Raw genomic sequence first — 14,830 nt, 5'->3', positions numbered from 1 at the left:
TCACCTTCAACAGGTCAGGTTCCTTTCCTGAGACTCAGTCTCCCATCTATAAATAAAGGGATCAAGCTAAATGAGCACTAAGGCTCCTTAAAGCTCTAGGATCCTAACTTATTGACTATCAGAGCTGTCTTGTGAGGTGATGAGATCCCTGTAACCGGAAGTGTTCGAGGAAAAGTGCAGTGTCCAGTGGATCGGAGACCCTGGTGAGAGGGTTCCCGCTGTGGACAAGGGAGCAGGGACCTGAAACCCTCTGAGCACTGCTTTGATTTTGGGGCTGATTACTTTTAAGGTCTTGGCGTCTGACTCTAAGAACCTATGATTCGGGGATTTTGCAGTCCTATGCCATCACGTTTCAGTGGTGCCGGGAGACGGGTTACTGGAGTGGTTCAGAGTGGTCTCGGAGCCAGACGCCCATGTGTGAATTCTAGCTCCATCACTTACTCCCTCGGTCCTCAGTTCCCTCCTCTGCAAAATGGAGATGACAAAAACAGGGTCCACTTTGTTCTGAGGATTAAATGATTGCACGTAAACACAGACACAGAGTCAGGAAGTGCTTGGCACACAGAAGTGCCCTGAGTAGGGGCCATTATTATTAAACTCCACCTATTCTTAGTGGTTCCAATTCTGGCCACCCTTGAAACTCCAAGGTCATTCATCTGGCAGTCATGTTGGGTACCTACTGTGTGCCAGACATGGTTCTAAGCACAGGGGATTCAGCAGACAAGAAATCCCTGCTGTCATGGGGCTGATGTCCAAGTAAGCAAGGAAGCAGGTAAATATATGTCAGGTGGGGTTCTATCAGTCAAGTACGTCACCCCCTCTGCCTCCCTTCCAGCCCTGCTCCCCAGCAGAGGGTCGGGAGCCTCCTTGTGGAGCCCCGCAGGGCATTATATGGTGTTATATGGTACCCCCGATGGCTGGTGGAGACGCCCCATCTCAGCCCCCAGAAAGCCCAACCACCATGAAGGGTAGGAAAGGGGCGTGAGGCAGGAGGACGCATGCCTAGGGCCCAATGACTCCTTTCCCTGGAAGAATCTTCATTTCTAAACAACTGGGGTCCCGAAGCCAACCTTTGCATACATCTTCCTTGCAGGTGAACAAATCTGTTTCGTCCTGAGCTCCAAGATCCCTGAGCCTGTGTGTTTCTTCTAGAAACAGAGGCTGCAGGTCTGATAGGTCCCGAGGCCACCCCAGGTGTCTCCCACAACTGCCTATGAAACCATCTCACCCTTCAGATGACCAGCACCAAGAGACCAGGGCTGTGTGCAACTCTTTACATATGGCCCCAAATCAGAACCCTGCTATTTGCCTGGGGGTGGGCTGGGCACATTCTGAACAGAATTGCATTTTGGAGGCACTAGAGGGACTGGCTAAGTAATAACTTACGCCACATCTTTTCATTACACTAGATGACATTTATGATGCATCTCTATGCGCCAGGCACGACGCTCGGCACCCTACATACATAATCTTCATCATTCTCACTGTAACCCTAGGAGGTAGGGACGATTCGTCTCTCCATTTCGTAGGTGAGAAACCCGAGATTTCACTAAGAGAAGCAACTTCCCAAAGACACACGTAATAAGTGACTGTCCTGGGACCCGAGCCCAAGTCTGTCCATCGTGTTCTTTTCCTCGGTGCTACATTGAAAGAAGGGCCAGGTGAAATGTTCAACTCGGTAAACTGATGCTTCCTACAGGGTCCTGCTACCAGGGCTAGGTGTTGAGGGAAGGACCAAAAGTAAGTAATAAAATCCAGCCTCTACTTTTAAAGAATTCAACCCTGAGCAGGGATTCTGGGTGGGACACTGGGGCCACCACTGTCCCTCCTGGAGCCTTCATTTCCCCATAGGTAAATAGGAAGCTTGAAGTACATACTGGCTAAGAGCCTTTCCAGCTCAGCCGTTGGAGGCTTTCCAGCAGAATAAGAGTTGTAGATGCTGTTCTAAGTAAACACTTTGCCTGTGTTAACTCCTTTGAGGTCCAGAACCACCAAGAAGGTAGGTGGTTATTAGCAACAAAGAAAGTGAGGCCCAGAGGAGTAATGGAATTTGCCCATCTTAGCTAGGAGTCAGAGGCAGGCTTCAAAGCCAGGCAGCTGGGCTCCAGAGTCCCTGCTCTTAACCATCATGTCACACTTTGTGAGGACGGAGGTGCCTGCTGTGGTGGAGGCAGCCCTGGGGAGACAGGACAGTGAGGAAGAAACGAGGAGAGGAAAAAAAAAGCAAAAGATGTGTCCTCTCCTCCAGGAAGTCCTCCTGGATGCTGAGAGGAGTTGGAAACCCCTCCTCAGACCTCCTTATAGCACCTTGCGTGCCACCTCATCTGAGCTGACTGCACCAGAGAGCAGCTGTCCTTTGACTCATCTGTCGTGTGCCCAGGCCAAGGGCAGCTTGAGGGCTGGGACTGTGTCCTGCTCACCTTCTATCCTTACTGTCCTGCTTGACACAGAGTGGAGTCCCAGGAACAGTTTGAGATGGGAAGGAGGGAAGTAAGGAGGGCGTGAAGGAGGAGGGAAAGGAAGGGAAAGGAAAGGAAAGGGCGAGAACACTTCCAACTTTGTTGAGTCCTCTTTGTTTGAGGAACAGATGACCCATGCCGAAGAAACAGCTGCATGGAGTGAAACTAGAGCACGGCGTCCCAAACTTAAGTCTTTCTCTGACCATCTTCAGGACTTTGGCCACGTTTGCGTATTATCTGTATTGTCATTTACTTTTTAAAATAAAATTAGTGGTTTTTTTTTTTTTTTTTTTTGCGGTCTGCGGGCCTCTCACTGCTGTGGCCTCTCCCGCTGCGGAGCACAGGCTCCGGACATGCAGGCTCAGCGGCCATGGCTCACGGGCCCAGCTGCTCCGTGGCATGTGGGATCTTCCCGGACCGGGGCACGAACCCGTGTCCCCTGCATCGGCAGGCGGACTCTCAACCGCTGCACCACCAGGGAAGCCCCAAATCAGTGTATTTTAAAATAAACATGCATATCACTCTCATAAAAAGGAAGGCAACTGGAAACACTCACACAAGGGAAAACAAGACAGCATGGGAAAGTCCTGCCGGAATACATCACCTGCCAGGGCGTCCTCCCTGTGCTTTAAACAGGGAGACTGGCGAGTGTTAGGAAGGATGCTGAGCGCCAGGCTGAGAGTGTCTCTTCCACACGCCCCAGGCCCAGAAGAGACGGGAGTGGTTCAGGGTTATTTGTCATCTGTGTCTCTCGCCTTTGGGGATGTCTCTCCACCTCGGAGTGGAGGAGCCCCACCCTTTGGGAAATGCTGATTTAAACCAAAGCCGTTCCCCACACCCTCCGTCTGAAGCGGGGAGCAGGTAACACTGCCTCAGTCGGACTGGCAGGCATCCATCCCGCCCAGGGCGCCCGTGGGGAAGCCCTCGCTGCCTTGGGGAGGTGGGGCAAAGCCAGGACCTTCATTTTGTTTGGGAGCCAGCTTTTGGTCTTGATTTCACTGCCACGTCTCCTTTTTCTGTGAATCCTTAACGGGTAAGAGCCAGCTGCCCTGTTCGTCCAGCTTGGCAAGCTGAACACCGTTTCTCCCCTCGGAGAAAGGAGAGCCGATACCAGGGGCCATAAACGCCCCTCCGTCCCTGCTGAGACCGCCCTCAGGTCAGCAGACATCGTCCAGGGGTTTGGGTGTCTTAAATGATCCATGCCAGGGGATCCGTGTCTTCACCCACCAGTGGGGGGACTCCCCACTGAGCCTTGTGGCCAAACACCAGCAAAGGCACACCAGAGCCATCTCTGCCTTCCACTGTTCATTTGTTTGTTCGTTCATTCATTCATTCAACAAGTATTCCTATAGAGCTGTGAGCCATGGGCCAGGAATTCTTGGCTTCTGCCTGTGAGGCTTAGGGCCTGAAGGGGAAACAAAGAAACAGATAAAGACAATAATTGTTTGTATGAGGCCAGCTCACAGCTGGAGGCCTCCTGATAGAAGGGGATGGGGACCTGCCTGGACTTACTTTTGAGGCAGGGATTCCTTATTGCAGCAGGGGGGAGGCATTTCTGCTGAGCCCCGCAGGCCAAGGAGCCGGCCCTGGAAGAGCGTTTAGGTTGGAAGGAACATCGTGTGCAAAGTCCAGAGGTGGAGAAGCATTCTCTCACAGCAGCCCCGTTCTGCACACTCATTCTTGTATTAATATTTCTCTGGCTTGTCCCAGGGAATTTGCTGCAAATCCAGACACGAAGGTTCTAGGAAGTCAGACTGATTGAAGTTTGAACCTCACATCTATTACAGACTAGTGGTGTGGCCTTGGGCAAGTGATTTGACCTCTTTGAGCCTCAGTTTCCCCTTCTGTAAATGGGACTAGAAGGGCAGGCCTCACGGGTCTATGTATGGACAGACGTACGAAGAGCTAGCACAGGTCTTGGAGGAAAGGGAGACCCAAAGGTGTTAGATTGGGCTTCCCTGGTGGCGCAGTGGTTGAGAGTCCGCCTGCCGATGCAGGGGACACGGGTTCATGCCCCGGTCTGGGAAGATCCCACATGCCGCGGAGCGGCTGGGCCCGTGAGCCATGGCCGCTGAGCCTGCGCGTCCGGAGCCTGTGCTCCGCAACGGGAGAGGCCACAACAGTGAGAGGCCCACGGACCGCAAAAAAAAAAAAAAACAAAAAAGTTAGGTTATCTTCCCACTGGTGCTTAATCAATCCCTGTGTCTGTGAAAGGTGGGCTTTCCTAATCAAGGGGGCCCATGCAGCGAAAGCCAAGCAGGGTCTCAGGCTCCTGACAAAGAACTAGCTTTCCCATCTAAGTGTGGCAGGTGGGTCTCAATTCAGGTGGGTTCTGGATATGCGGCCTCCTCCTTGGGGGCTTCCTGGAGGAGGTGAGGAGTGAGCATGTGTATGAACAAGGGTGGTCACACATCTTTGAGGGCGGGAGCAGCTGCAGGGAAAGAGCACTGGACTGAGAGTCACTCAGACCCGGCTGTGCCTCTCCGACCCACCCTGTCACGTGGACAAGTCCCCCACTTTCTCTGGGTCCCAGTTTGCTCATCTGTAAAATGGGGATCATGATAATGACCTCCTCATTGGGCGGTCGGGAGGACAGAATGGGATTGTACCTATGAAATCACTTTGCAAACTGTTCCGAGTTGCAGGGAGGTGAGGATCTCCTCCCACGGAAGAGGATGCTGGCTGGATGGAGGGTATAGCCGTGCCTCAGCTCCCTGCCAGGAGCCAAGCTGAGGGCTGTCCATGCTCCGCTCTCCATCCCCCAGGTCTGGTTCAGTAACCGCCGTGCCCGCTGGCGTAAACAGGCAGGAGCCAACCAGCTGGCAGCATTCAACCACCTTCTGCCAGGCGGCTTCCCGCCCACCGGCATGCCCACGCTGCCCCCCTACCAGCTGCCAGACTCCACCTACCCCACCACCACCATCTCCCAAGGTGAGTGCGCAGCCCCATCCAGGCATCTCAGCCACACCTTTTCATTCCCCTCCACCCCCACCCACTCCTTCCTTCCTTAACAAAGAAAGAATAAGAGGGTGTTTGGTTTCTCTTTAATGGCTGCCTGGCTGCTTTCATGGGGACAGACTATTAAGACAGAAGAGATGGGGTCCTGCCCTTGAACTACTAGGCTCTGCACCCAGGTGAAGATAAACAAGGTCGCCTCCATGCACGTGTTTAGAACAGAGCTTCTCAAACTGTAAAGTCACATGCATCTCCTGGGTCTTATTAAAATGCAGAAGAGATGATGGTGGGCAGAGAAGAGTAACTCCCCTCCCTCCCTGGCTCCTGGCCCCCAGTCTGCCCTCCCCTTCCCACCCTCCGCCCCCAGCACACATTAAGAATCCTGCTACTTGACTTCGGCCTCGTGGAGCCCCGTGGCCTCCTCTTAAAGGACTGGCAGGCTAGAGTTCTAGAAGCTGAGGAGAGGCCTCCCTGTGATTTTTGATGAGAAATTGAACTGTTGCCAATGGTGATGGTCCCATCTGCCGGAAGGCCTACGTGGAAGGGGCTGGGACAGAGAGGAAGAGCAGCCCAGCAGCTAGGAACAGAACGGCAGTTCAAACTCTGACCCCCCACTCACTAGCCTTGTCACGTTGCACAAGGGCCCTGAGCCCACTGAGCCTTAGTTTCTTCATCTGTAAAATGGGAATCACTATTGCTTCATATCCTTAGACACTATTTGTAAGAGCACCTGGTGAGTGGTCGGCACTCATAAAGCGCTATCGGGACAGGCCTGGGCAGATTGACACAGTCCTCACGGAGATCTGACTTCTAGTCCAGATAATGTTTATTGAGCACCTACTATGTGCCAACCACTGAGAACAAGGCCAGCACATAGTAGGTGACTAGAGGTTGTCTGGAATGTTGACTGGCGGTCAGTCAAGACTTGCCAGTCCGTAGTGTCCTGCCCAGAAGCCAGTCGTCCCATCCCAAGTAGCAAGAGAAGGTGGTCCCCTCCCCGCTCCATCTGATGGACGGAGGCTGGGAGAAGGAGAAGGCTCAGGTCTTTCCTTCCAAACAGGAAGTACTTGCCCTCCCTCGCCCTCTGGGGTGAGGCCACTTGCTCAGGCCCTCTCCTGGGTCTCTCCACAGACGGGGGCAGCACTGTGCACCGGCCCCAGCCCCTCCCGCCGTCCACCATGCACCAGGGGGGCCTGGCTGCGGCCGCCGCAGCCGCAGACACCAGCTCTGCTTACGGAGCTCGCCACAGCTTCACCAGCTACTCCGAGAGCTTCATGAACCCGGCAGCGCCCTCCAACCACATGAACCCTGTCAGCAATGGCCTGTCTCCTCAGGTAGGTGTCCCCACACCCCGCCCAGGGTCCCATCACCAGATGATAGCCAGTCCAGCCAGCGAGGGCTCTGGGGGACACAGGCTGACTCTCCCTTGGGGAAGAATGGCTGTTGGACACCTTGAGAGAGTTTAAGTGGGAGGCGGGGATGTTCCTTCCACCTGCACTTGTCACTATTCTGTGACCCTTCACCCTGGGTTTATCTTCTTCAAGCCACAGACCTGGGTGACCCAGCGGGCAGATGCAGAGAAAAGGTTTCCATCACAGGTTTCCATATTTCTCACCACCCAGAGCTTATTAAACTGGCCCATCACCCCCCTCATGGCTGTTCAGTCCATAAAAGTCAGGCATTTTCAGCGTGTTGATGGAAGCCTTGCACCATTTCCTATGGGATGGTGACTGGTTGGGGCTTTGTTCTAGAATCGGGAGTCTTTCCTGGATTCCATCCTGGGCTCCATCTCCCACTTTGGTCACTAGGAGTGACCAACGAGTGAAAGAAAGGACCACGTACTACTGGTGGAGAGAACTGTGGCAATGGGTGGGGAGGGGAGGGATGGTTCTAGCCTGGGAACTCTACTCTCATTGGGTCTTGGAACTCTGTTTACTCACATGTGGTTGGTTGCTGGTTAAGTCACTCATTGCCTGATGGTGCTATTAGAAGCGGTGGGACCATCTTTAGATGAAGCCAGAAAGACAAGGTTGAGGCTGATGTGGTTATTGGTGGGTTTGGGGAACAGGACTCAGTGATGCTCGAAATCCTAGTAAATTGGAAGAACTGCTGAGCTCATTTTTGTCGCTGTAACAGGCTCTCAAATATCTGTGGGGGAAAGAATTGAATCCAAGTCTCATTTTACCTTGCCTCCCATTTTCTGAGACACCTCTGTCATGTCTGTGGTGAGAACACATGGGGTGCAAACTTATCTGAACAGCTGTAACGTGGTAGAAAAGGTGAGGCTTGGAGGGGGTTTAAATCCCAGCTCCGCTGCTCAGGGTGTTAGGCTAGTAAGCATCTTTGAGCCTTAGTTTATCTCCCATTAAACAAAAGAGTAATTAAACAGAGAGCTGCTAACCTCCTAAGAGGGGTGTTCTCTGCATTCAATGTGCTAACAGGTCAAAGCACTTAGCACAGAGCCTGGTACAGAATAGGGGCCAAATAAACATTAGCTCTCTCACCCCCGCCCCGCACCCACCCCCACCACCCCGGCCATTCCAGGACAATATAGTTAGTATGAGAAATATGTTACCTAAAGAAAAGGACCAAAGAGAAGGTCAGCTACATCCCCCCAGGCCACTTCCACCCAGCTACCTGTCTTTGTAAGTAAAGTTTTATTGGAACACAGCCATGTCCGTTCATTACGTATTTATTTATGGCTGCCTTTGTGCTACAACAGCAGAGTTGAATAGTTTCAAAAGAGATCACATGGCCCGTAAAGCCTAAAACGTTACTGGCCCTTATAGAAAAAACTGGCTACCGTTGGTCTAAAATATTCCCCCAAATGTTCGATTTCTGCATGTTTGGGGGTCATTCCTATTTGCCTCAATTAATGTGTGTCGTTGAGGACTAACTGTATTTCAGTTCCATCATTTACTTATGGGTAAGATCCCTTTCCCTCTCTACACCCCAGTTTTCTCATCCGTGAAATGGGGTGATGTTAGCCCCTACCTCATAGGGTTGCTGAGGACTGAATGAGATGACCTAGGTAAAGCACTTAGGCCAGGTCCAGTGCAGAGCTGAATGCCCGGTGAACCCACGCAGCTGAAGGGAGAGCTCCCAGGGGTGAAGCAGCAGGTCCTCGTGGGCCCCACATTGGGAGGGTGATGCAGCCTGTAAACCAGAATGTTTTTCCAGTAGAACCTAATTGGCCTCTTTGGGGTTCAAGGCCACCAGCTCCATCTCATTAGTGCCGAGGACTAACTGGCCAAGCTAACCTTCCAGAGCCAGGTTTAGACATGACAGGATCCAGAGCTGGCTGGGTAAGGATGGCTGCAGAGACCCACAGTGTCCACACTCGAGAATGTGGTCCAGGCCTGGCCTTATGGTACAAAACATATTGGAGGAAATCTGAAGAGGGGTGTTGAGATCAAGTGGGCCTCCAGCTCACTTTACAGGTGGAGGGCTAGGACACGGCGGCTGGGCCAGGCCTGAGAGTCCGGGGCACCTGGCTCCCTGACCACGGCTCTTCCGTGTACACCCATCTCCACGTGGGCTGAGGTGTGTCCCCAGAGCAGCACTTCTGTCACAAGACAGAGGAGAAACTAGCAGATTAAGGGGCCCCTGGCTTCCGGAGCATATGGTTCAGCAATGGTATTAAAGAGAAGATGTTCCACGCACTGTCTGAGCCCAGAATTGAACCTCAGGGAGGGAAGCAGAAGAACGGAGAGAGCCTGACCCACTAAGGTGAGCAGCCAGACCAAAGCCGACCTTTTCCCCACTTGAGCTGGACCCTCACCCCTCCTCTGAGAGACCCTCAAGGCTTCCGCCCCATTCCTCAGGGCAGAGGGGCTGTGCGGGGCGTGACGGATTGCGTGAACTTTGGAGACCCATCGGGAGGTTCCCACCAAAGGTGTGAAGACAGATGGAGGGTCTGCCAGGGGCTGAGGGGACCAGGAGGTGAACAGCTGCTAGAGGGCAAGGAGAGGGCTGCGTGCGGGGCGGACGTGAGGGCAGGGTCAGGCTGTGTGTGCTTCTGCGTGTGTGAACCTCCGGGCTATGCTACAAACACTTCCTGAAGGAAGGGGGCAGCGAGGGGGTGTTTAGGGTCTTATACAGAAATCCCTGGCATTTCCCTGTACTCCTTCCCCCATCTGACAGGCCAGCTACACATGGTCAGCAATCTCTGTGGTCTTGGGGATCTCCACCAAGAGAGGTTCATTACCATGTCTGTCTTCCCAGCAGGAGGGGTTTCTCCATAGCTCACCTGGGCAACAGGGGGAGGATGGGCCCCACTTGGGCTGCGGGGCCAGCATACCCCTCCCTCATCCAGGATCGCAGGTCCACGGTTGCCCAGATAGCCTTGGCCCTTGTTTTTAGAGAAGCCCAAGGGGATGCGGTCGGGGACCCAGCTGGGGCTCTGCTGAGCACCTGCTTGTCTCACTAACCGGCTTGCTGCTGCCTGGAGAGGACCTGCCTCCTCCCCGTGGGTTGCCCCGGGTCCTGGCCTCAGACCCAGCCTGGGAAGTGGGTGCTTCCAAGCCTCAGAGCCTCCACGGAGAGTCTGCCCAGCAGAATCTCACAGAAAAGCCATTTACTCATCTAAGCTCTGGGCCTGTCCTCTGGCTCTAATATAACACACAGCTATGGAGTGCCGGCTATGGGCCAGGCACTGTTCTCGGCACTTGGGATAAATCAGTGAACACAGGGATGCAGGTCCCTGCTCTAGTGGAGCTGGCAGTGTAACAGGACAGACAGACAATAAACATAATAAAACAGCAAGGCATGCAGCATGTTTAATAACAACGGGGATGAGGACAGCTAAGCTTTCTGAGCCGCTGTGATGTTCTGACCCTGTTCTCAGTGCTTCCTATAGACTAATCTACCTGAGCGTCAAACCCTGGGTTCACCCGTCGTTTCCAGAACCCGAGATTGTACCCACTCACACTGCCCTCCTGCCTCTCAGAAACGCCCACACATGCTCTCTTTTTGAGAGACTGGCTGGCGGCGAGGAGAAATCATCTCGGAAGCCAGTCCCTCCTTCTCAGTGGAAGGGAAAGCTCCTTCAGCCCATGTCATGGATGAGAACACTGAGGCCTAACTCAGGTTAGGGGCCAACAGGCAGAGCTGAGTCATATGAGAGGCTTAGATGACCTTGAGGCTTGGTTCCCTCGGGGCCTAGGCCCTCACCCACCCCCAGAACCCAGCCTGGTAGGATTAGGGACTCAGCACGTGGATGGCCCTGGCTTTGCTTGGAAACAACTCTTAGAAACAAGCTCAGGACAGCTTAGGACAAAAGGACCCTTTTGTGACATCACTTCGAGTGATCTGATTCCTGCAGGTGGATTAGTTCATACCAGCCCACGTGTAGGAATCACGAGCAGGGCACAATTTTAAGGGCGGTGGGCAGAGATAGAAAGGGGACACTCAGGTCCTTAGAGATTCCCCCAACCTGTCTGATGGGGGAGACACAGCCCCCAACCTGAGGAGCTCTCAGTCTGAGAGGAGGGACACGACTCTGTCCTCAGGAAACCCCTTGTCCTTAGACGCCCCAGTCTGGTGGTGGAAGCATAGCCCTGTCTTGGAGAGTTCCCAATGTGATGGGGGAGACAGGCCACGGGGGCCATTCATAGCCACAGCACTGACCAGTCAAAGCTCCCAAGCAAAGCATCAGGATCAAGGTTCTGCCGTTTCCGGGGTCATGTGAGCTGAAGGCCACAGGCAGGCTGCCCTGTGCTGGGGTCTTCTCCGGGGCCTGTGCAGATGTGTTACCAGGGGCAGCCCGAAGCAGGAGCTGCCTTCTCCCCCAGGCTTTCTTAGATGCGGACTATCAGAGTTGGCAGTGGAAACTGAGGCCCAGAGAGGGGGAGAAAATTGCCCAGATCACACTGTCAGGTTAGCAGCTGAGCTGGGACCCGCACCCAGGGCTCCAGACACCTCACCCACAGCTCCCGCCGCTGCTTCATGGGAAGGGGGCGTTTCTCTCCTGCCACCACCCCTCCTCTTGCCTCTTCATGATGTCCCTTGCGCATCGTCCCCTTTGTTCCTCTCTGGAGCTTAACGTGGAGGAACCTGTAAAGGGATTTACATATTTACAATTTCCCCCATGTGGAATTAATGAAAGATAGTCTCTAAGTGTGAAGTTAATCACACGGCTGTGATCACAGTACACCAAGCCTCGTTGTCCTTTCCCTCCCGTAATAGTTACAGTGACGGCTTACGTAGAATGAACGCTTACCGTGGGCCAGCCGTGAATGGGCTAAGTGTCATACCGGCTCTCACTCAGCCAGTCTTGGCGGCTACCTTGTGACCTTGGTTTACAGATGAGGAAATGGATTTGTCCAGGGTCATCCATCCATCCGCCCATCTAACAAGTATTAATTAAGCCCTACCACATGCCAGGCCCCGTGGTAGGTTCTGGAAAGTGGCAAAGCTAGGATTCAGATGGTCTGGCTCCAGAGCCCACTAGGCTGTTCTCTTTTATCTGCCCCGTAAGATTGGTCCTGTGGTCCATGTGGGGAAACTGAGGTCTGAGGCCACAGTGGCAGTTAACGGCATGGTCAGGTTCATGGTCTACACCTTCAAGCTCCCCCTTCCTCCCTAGACCAGTAGGAATAAAGCGCAGGGCTTTTCAATTCTTTATGAACGGGGTCTCCAGAATGCCCCTCCATGGTAGAGTCCCACCACTGCCCTCCTGGCATCCTTTGAGGCCTCCAGGGGAGCCAGTCCAGCAAGGAAAGACACCCCATCAGCTGATCACCTACGGGATGCCACATCCCCTGTCAGCACTTTGCTTCTGTGAAGCTACTGTGGCCCCACAGAACTTGGGAAGAGAGACTCAGAGAGCTTAAGTAACTTGCTGAAGGCCACAGAGCAGGTGAGTGGTGGCGATGCAATTCTAAGGCAGATGTGCCTGACCCGCGCACCTCACCTTCTCATCACCCTCAGCGGGATGAGATGGAGAAACCTCTCACACTGCGGACCTGAGCCAGGGCCCTTCGCGCGGTGGCCACTGGAAACTCCCTTTGCCTTTTTCTCCCCTCACTTCCTCTGTGTGTTTTTTTCCCCTTTATTGGCGACACCGCGTTTATAATAAGCATTTAAAATGAGTCTTGCTGGACCAGGGACAGGGAAGGAGGAGGGCGTAAGAGATTTGTCGGCAAGAAGACGGGGAGGGGGATCGTGGGGTGTTAAATAGCCCAGAATTTTTAAAAAAGTGATGCAAATCACTGGTAGGAGAGAAAATTATGTGCAATTACGTCCTGATATTGGAAGGTTTTGCCTAGCCCAGGCAACAAGATCTCATTAACAAGCAGAAAATAAGATTGAAATGGTGTGTAAAAGGGCTGAAAAATGAATTTGAATGCTGCGTTTGTCCACAATTACCCCCTCCTTCACACATATTTTATTGCAATTTTTTTATTATTCTTAATCTCTCCATTCCTCAAAGCAGATTGGGGACATCCTGGCATTACTGGGGCGTCGGGAGGAGGTGTGGAGGATTTCCTGCTCCCCTGAAAGGAGACCCTTCTCTCGCACATTTTCCAAGGTTGGGTTTTGGAAGGATCAGAATTCATTTCTCCGGCTTAGCGGGTTGTAGGAACATGAGGCTTTAACCCCAGCCGAGTGAGCGCGCCTCTGGGCCCCGCCCAGCCCTTCCTTTTCCTCCCTTCCCGGCGGCCCCTTTGCCTCCAGCTTCCTTCCCTTCGCCTTCTCAGGGTCTCTTCCAGGCTCATCCTTTCCCGGGAAGTCTCTCCTGGGAAGCCTGGGGCAAGAGAAACTGCCTGACCTCTGCCAACAAGCAGCCCTGAGTTGGAGTTCTGGTTCTGCCACTATCTGAGTTGCTGTGTGGCCCTGGGGCAGCTTGCCTAACCTCTCTGGGCTTCCTTTTCCTCATCTGTAAAAGGGAGTGATAATCCCTACCTCTCAGGGGGTGCTGTGAGGACTAAGGGAGATTTGAGTACAGTGCCTGGCACGTAGTAGGTGCTTAATAAATTCTCCACCCACCTCCCCCGTCTGTGCCCTGGCCTCCCAACTCTGTTTTACTGCCACCTCATTTCTTCTATCTCTTTCCCCCTTTCCTTCCCACCTGGAAAATGCCTGAGTTGGTTTCCAGTCTTGGGAAGAGAGGGTGACAGGGTGCAGGTAGCACCCCTCTCCGCAGAAAGCACAGGAAAGGCCATCTTCCTCCCTCCGCCCTCAGGTCCCAGGGAAAGATGAGCTGGGATGGAAGGAGTGACCGGCTCCCGTTGGAAGGACAGGCTGTGACGCTGGTTTTTCCCAGGATTAGGGGAAAGCTAACTGAATCACCTCAGCCACCTACCCATTGCTCATGGTGACCACTGGTGATGGTGTGGGGTCAGGGGTCAGCTTGTGGAAAGGACCGAGAACCTGTGGCCAGATTTTCTTGGACTTGAAGCCAAATGCCCTTTTGCAGTATCTGCCCTCCCTGACTGGCTTTCACTGCACCAGTAACAGCCCAGCTCCCAGACCTCCCCCACATCAGCCAGCCACATCTGCCAGCCTGAGTCACAGCCCTGATCAGGGTACTAACTGGAGGTCGTGAGGAGCATCCACTTACCTCATCAGGCCTCCGCACACCCCCAGTGCCCCTTCCCCACAACTCCCGGCCAGGCCCACCCCGGGACGAGGATGAGCTGCAGGCTCAGAGAATCAGCCATGGGGTCCCAGGCGTCCTCAGTCCTTCCAGCCCCTGGGCAGACAGACCTGCCAAGACCCTGCTCTCATGTCCAGCTCTGCCTTTGGCCATCGTTAACCCACCAGTGGGAAAAGCTGAGTTATTTCCCCCTGGGCGGCTGGCCAAACAAAGCCACCTGCTCACGTCAATCAGAGGCCCAGCTCCAGCCCACAGGGAGAGGCCTGGGCAGAGCCTCGTCTCCTGTGAAAACAGACTCGTGTTTATGTCTCTGCCTTTCTCACCCCTTTTCCTGGGTGGAGGGGACTGAGTGGGTGGTGGACAGAAAGATGAGACCGGAATCAGGAACTTTCCAGAATACTGGTGATGGAGGCGGGTCATGCCTGTGTGCAGGCCCTGCTAGGAATTGGGGGGTCTAGCTTATGGCCTGGCTTCTGGGTGACTGTGGGATCTTTTCTTTTTTCTAAAGATTTTTTGATGTGGACCATTTTTAAAGTCTTTATTGAATTTATTTCAGTATTGCTTCTGCTTTTTATGTTTTGGTATTTTGGCCCCAAGGCATGTGGAGTCTTAGCTCCCCAACCAGGGATCGAACCTGCACCCCCTGCATTGGAAGGAGAAGTCTTAACTACTGGACCGCCAGAGAAGTCCCCAACTTTGGGGTCTTTTTACCATTGAGGGCAACCCTGGCTTTTTCTCCTTAGAGGACTGAGTGGGATTCTGGGAAGATGGCATTTTGAGCTCATCTCCCTGAGTCTGGACAAGGGCTGTGGATTGA

The 14,830-nt window shown here is 53.5% G+C and overlaps 1 protein-coding gene across 2 annotated transcripts in view; it reads left to right on the top strand.

Annotated features, from left to right (window-relative positions):
* Positions 1–14,830, top strand: part of PAX7 (paired box 7) — a 103,646-nt gene that overhangs the window by 56,008 nt on the left and 32,808 nt on the right. For both annotated transcript variants that reach the window (XM_049706353.1, XM_049706355.1), the window contains exons 6-7: positions 5,225–5,390; positions 6,546–6,748. In XM_049706353.1, coding sequence (XP_049562310.1) covers positions 5,225–5,390; positions 6,546–6,748 — 369 coding nt within the window. The remainder of the gene's footprint in view (positions 1–5,224; positions 5,391–6,545; positions 6,749–14,830) is intronic.

The sequence above is a fragment of the Orcinus orca genome, chromosome 1 (genome assembly GCF_937001465.1).
Source record: "Orcinus orca chromosome 1, mOrcOrc1.1, whole genome shotgun sequence".
NCBI lineage: Eukaryota > Metazoa > Chordata > Mammalia > Artiodactyla > Delphinidae > Orcinus > Orcinus orca.
Note: the sequence above shows the minus strand (reverse complement) of the source record. Positions and strands in the feature narration are given on the sequence as shown.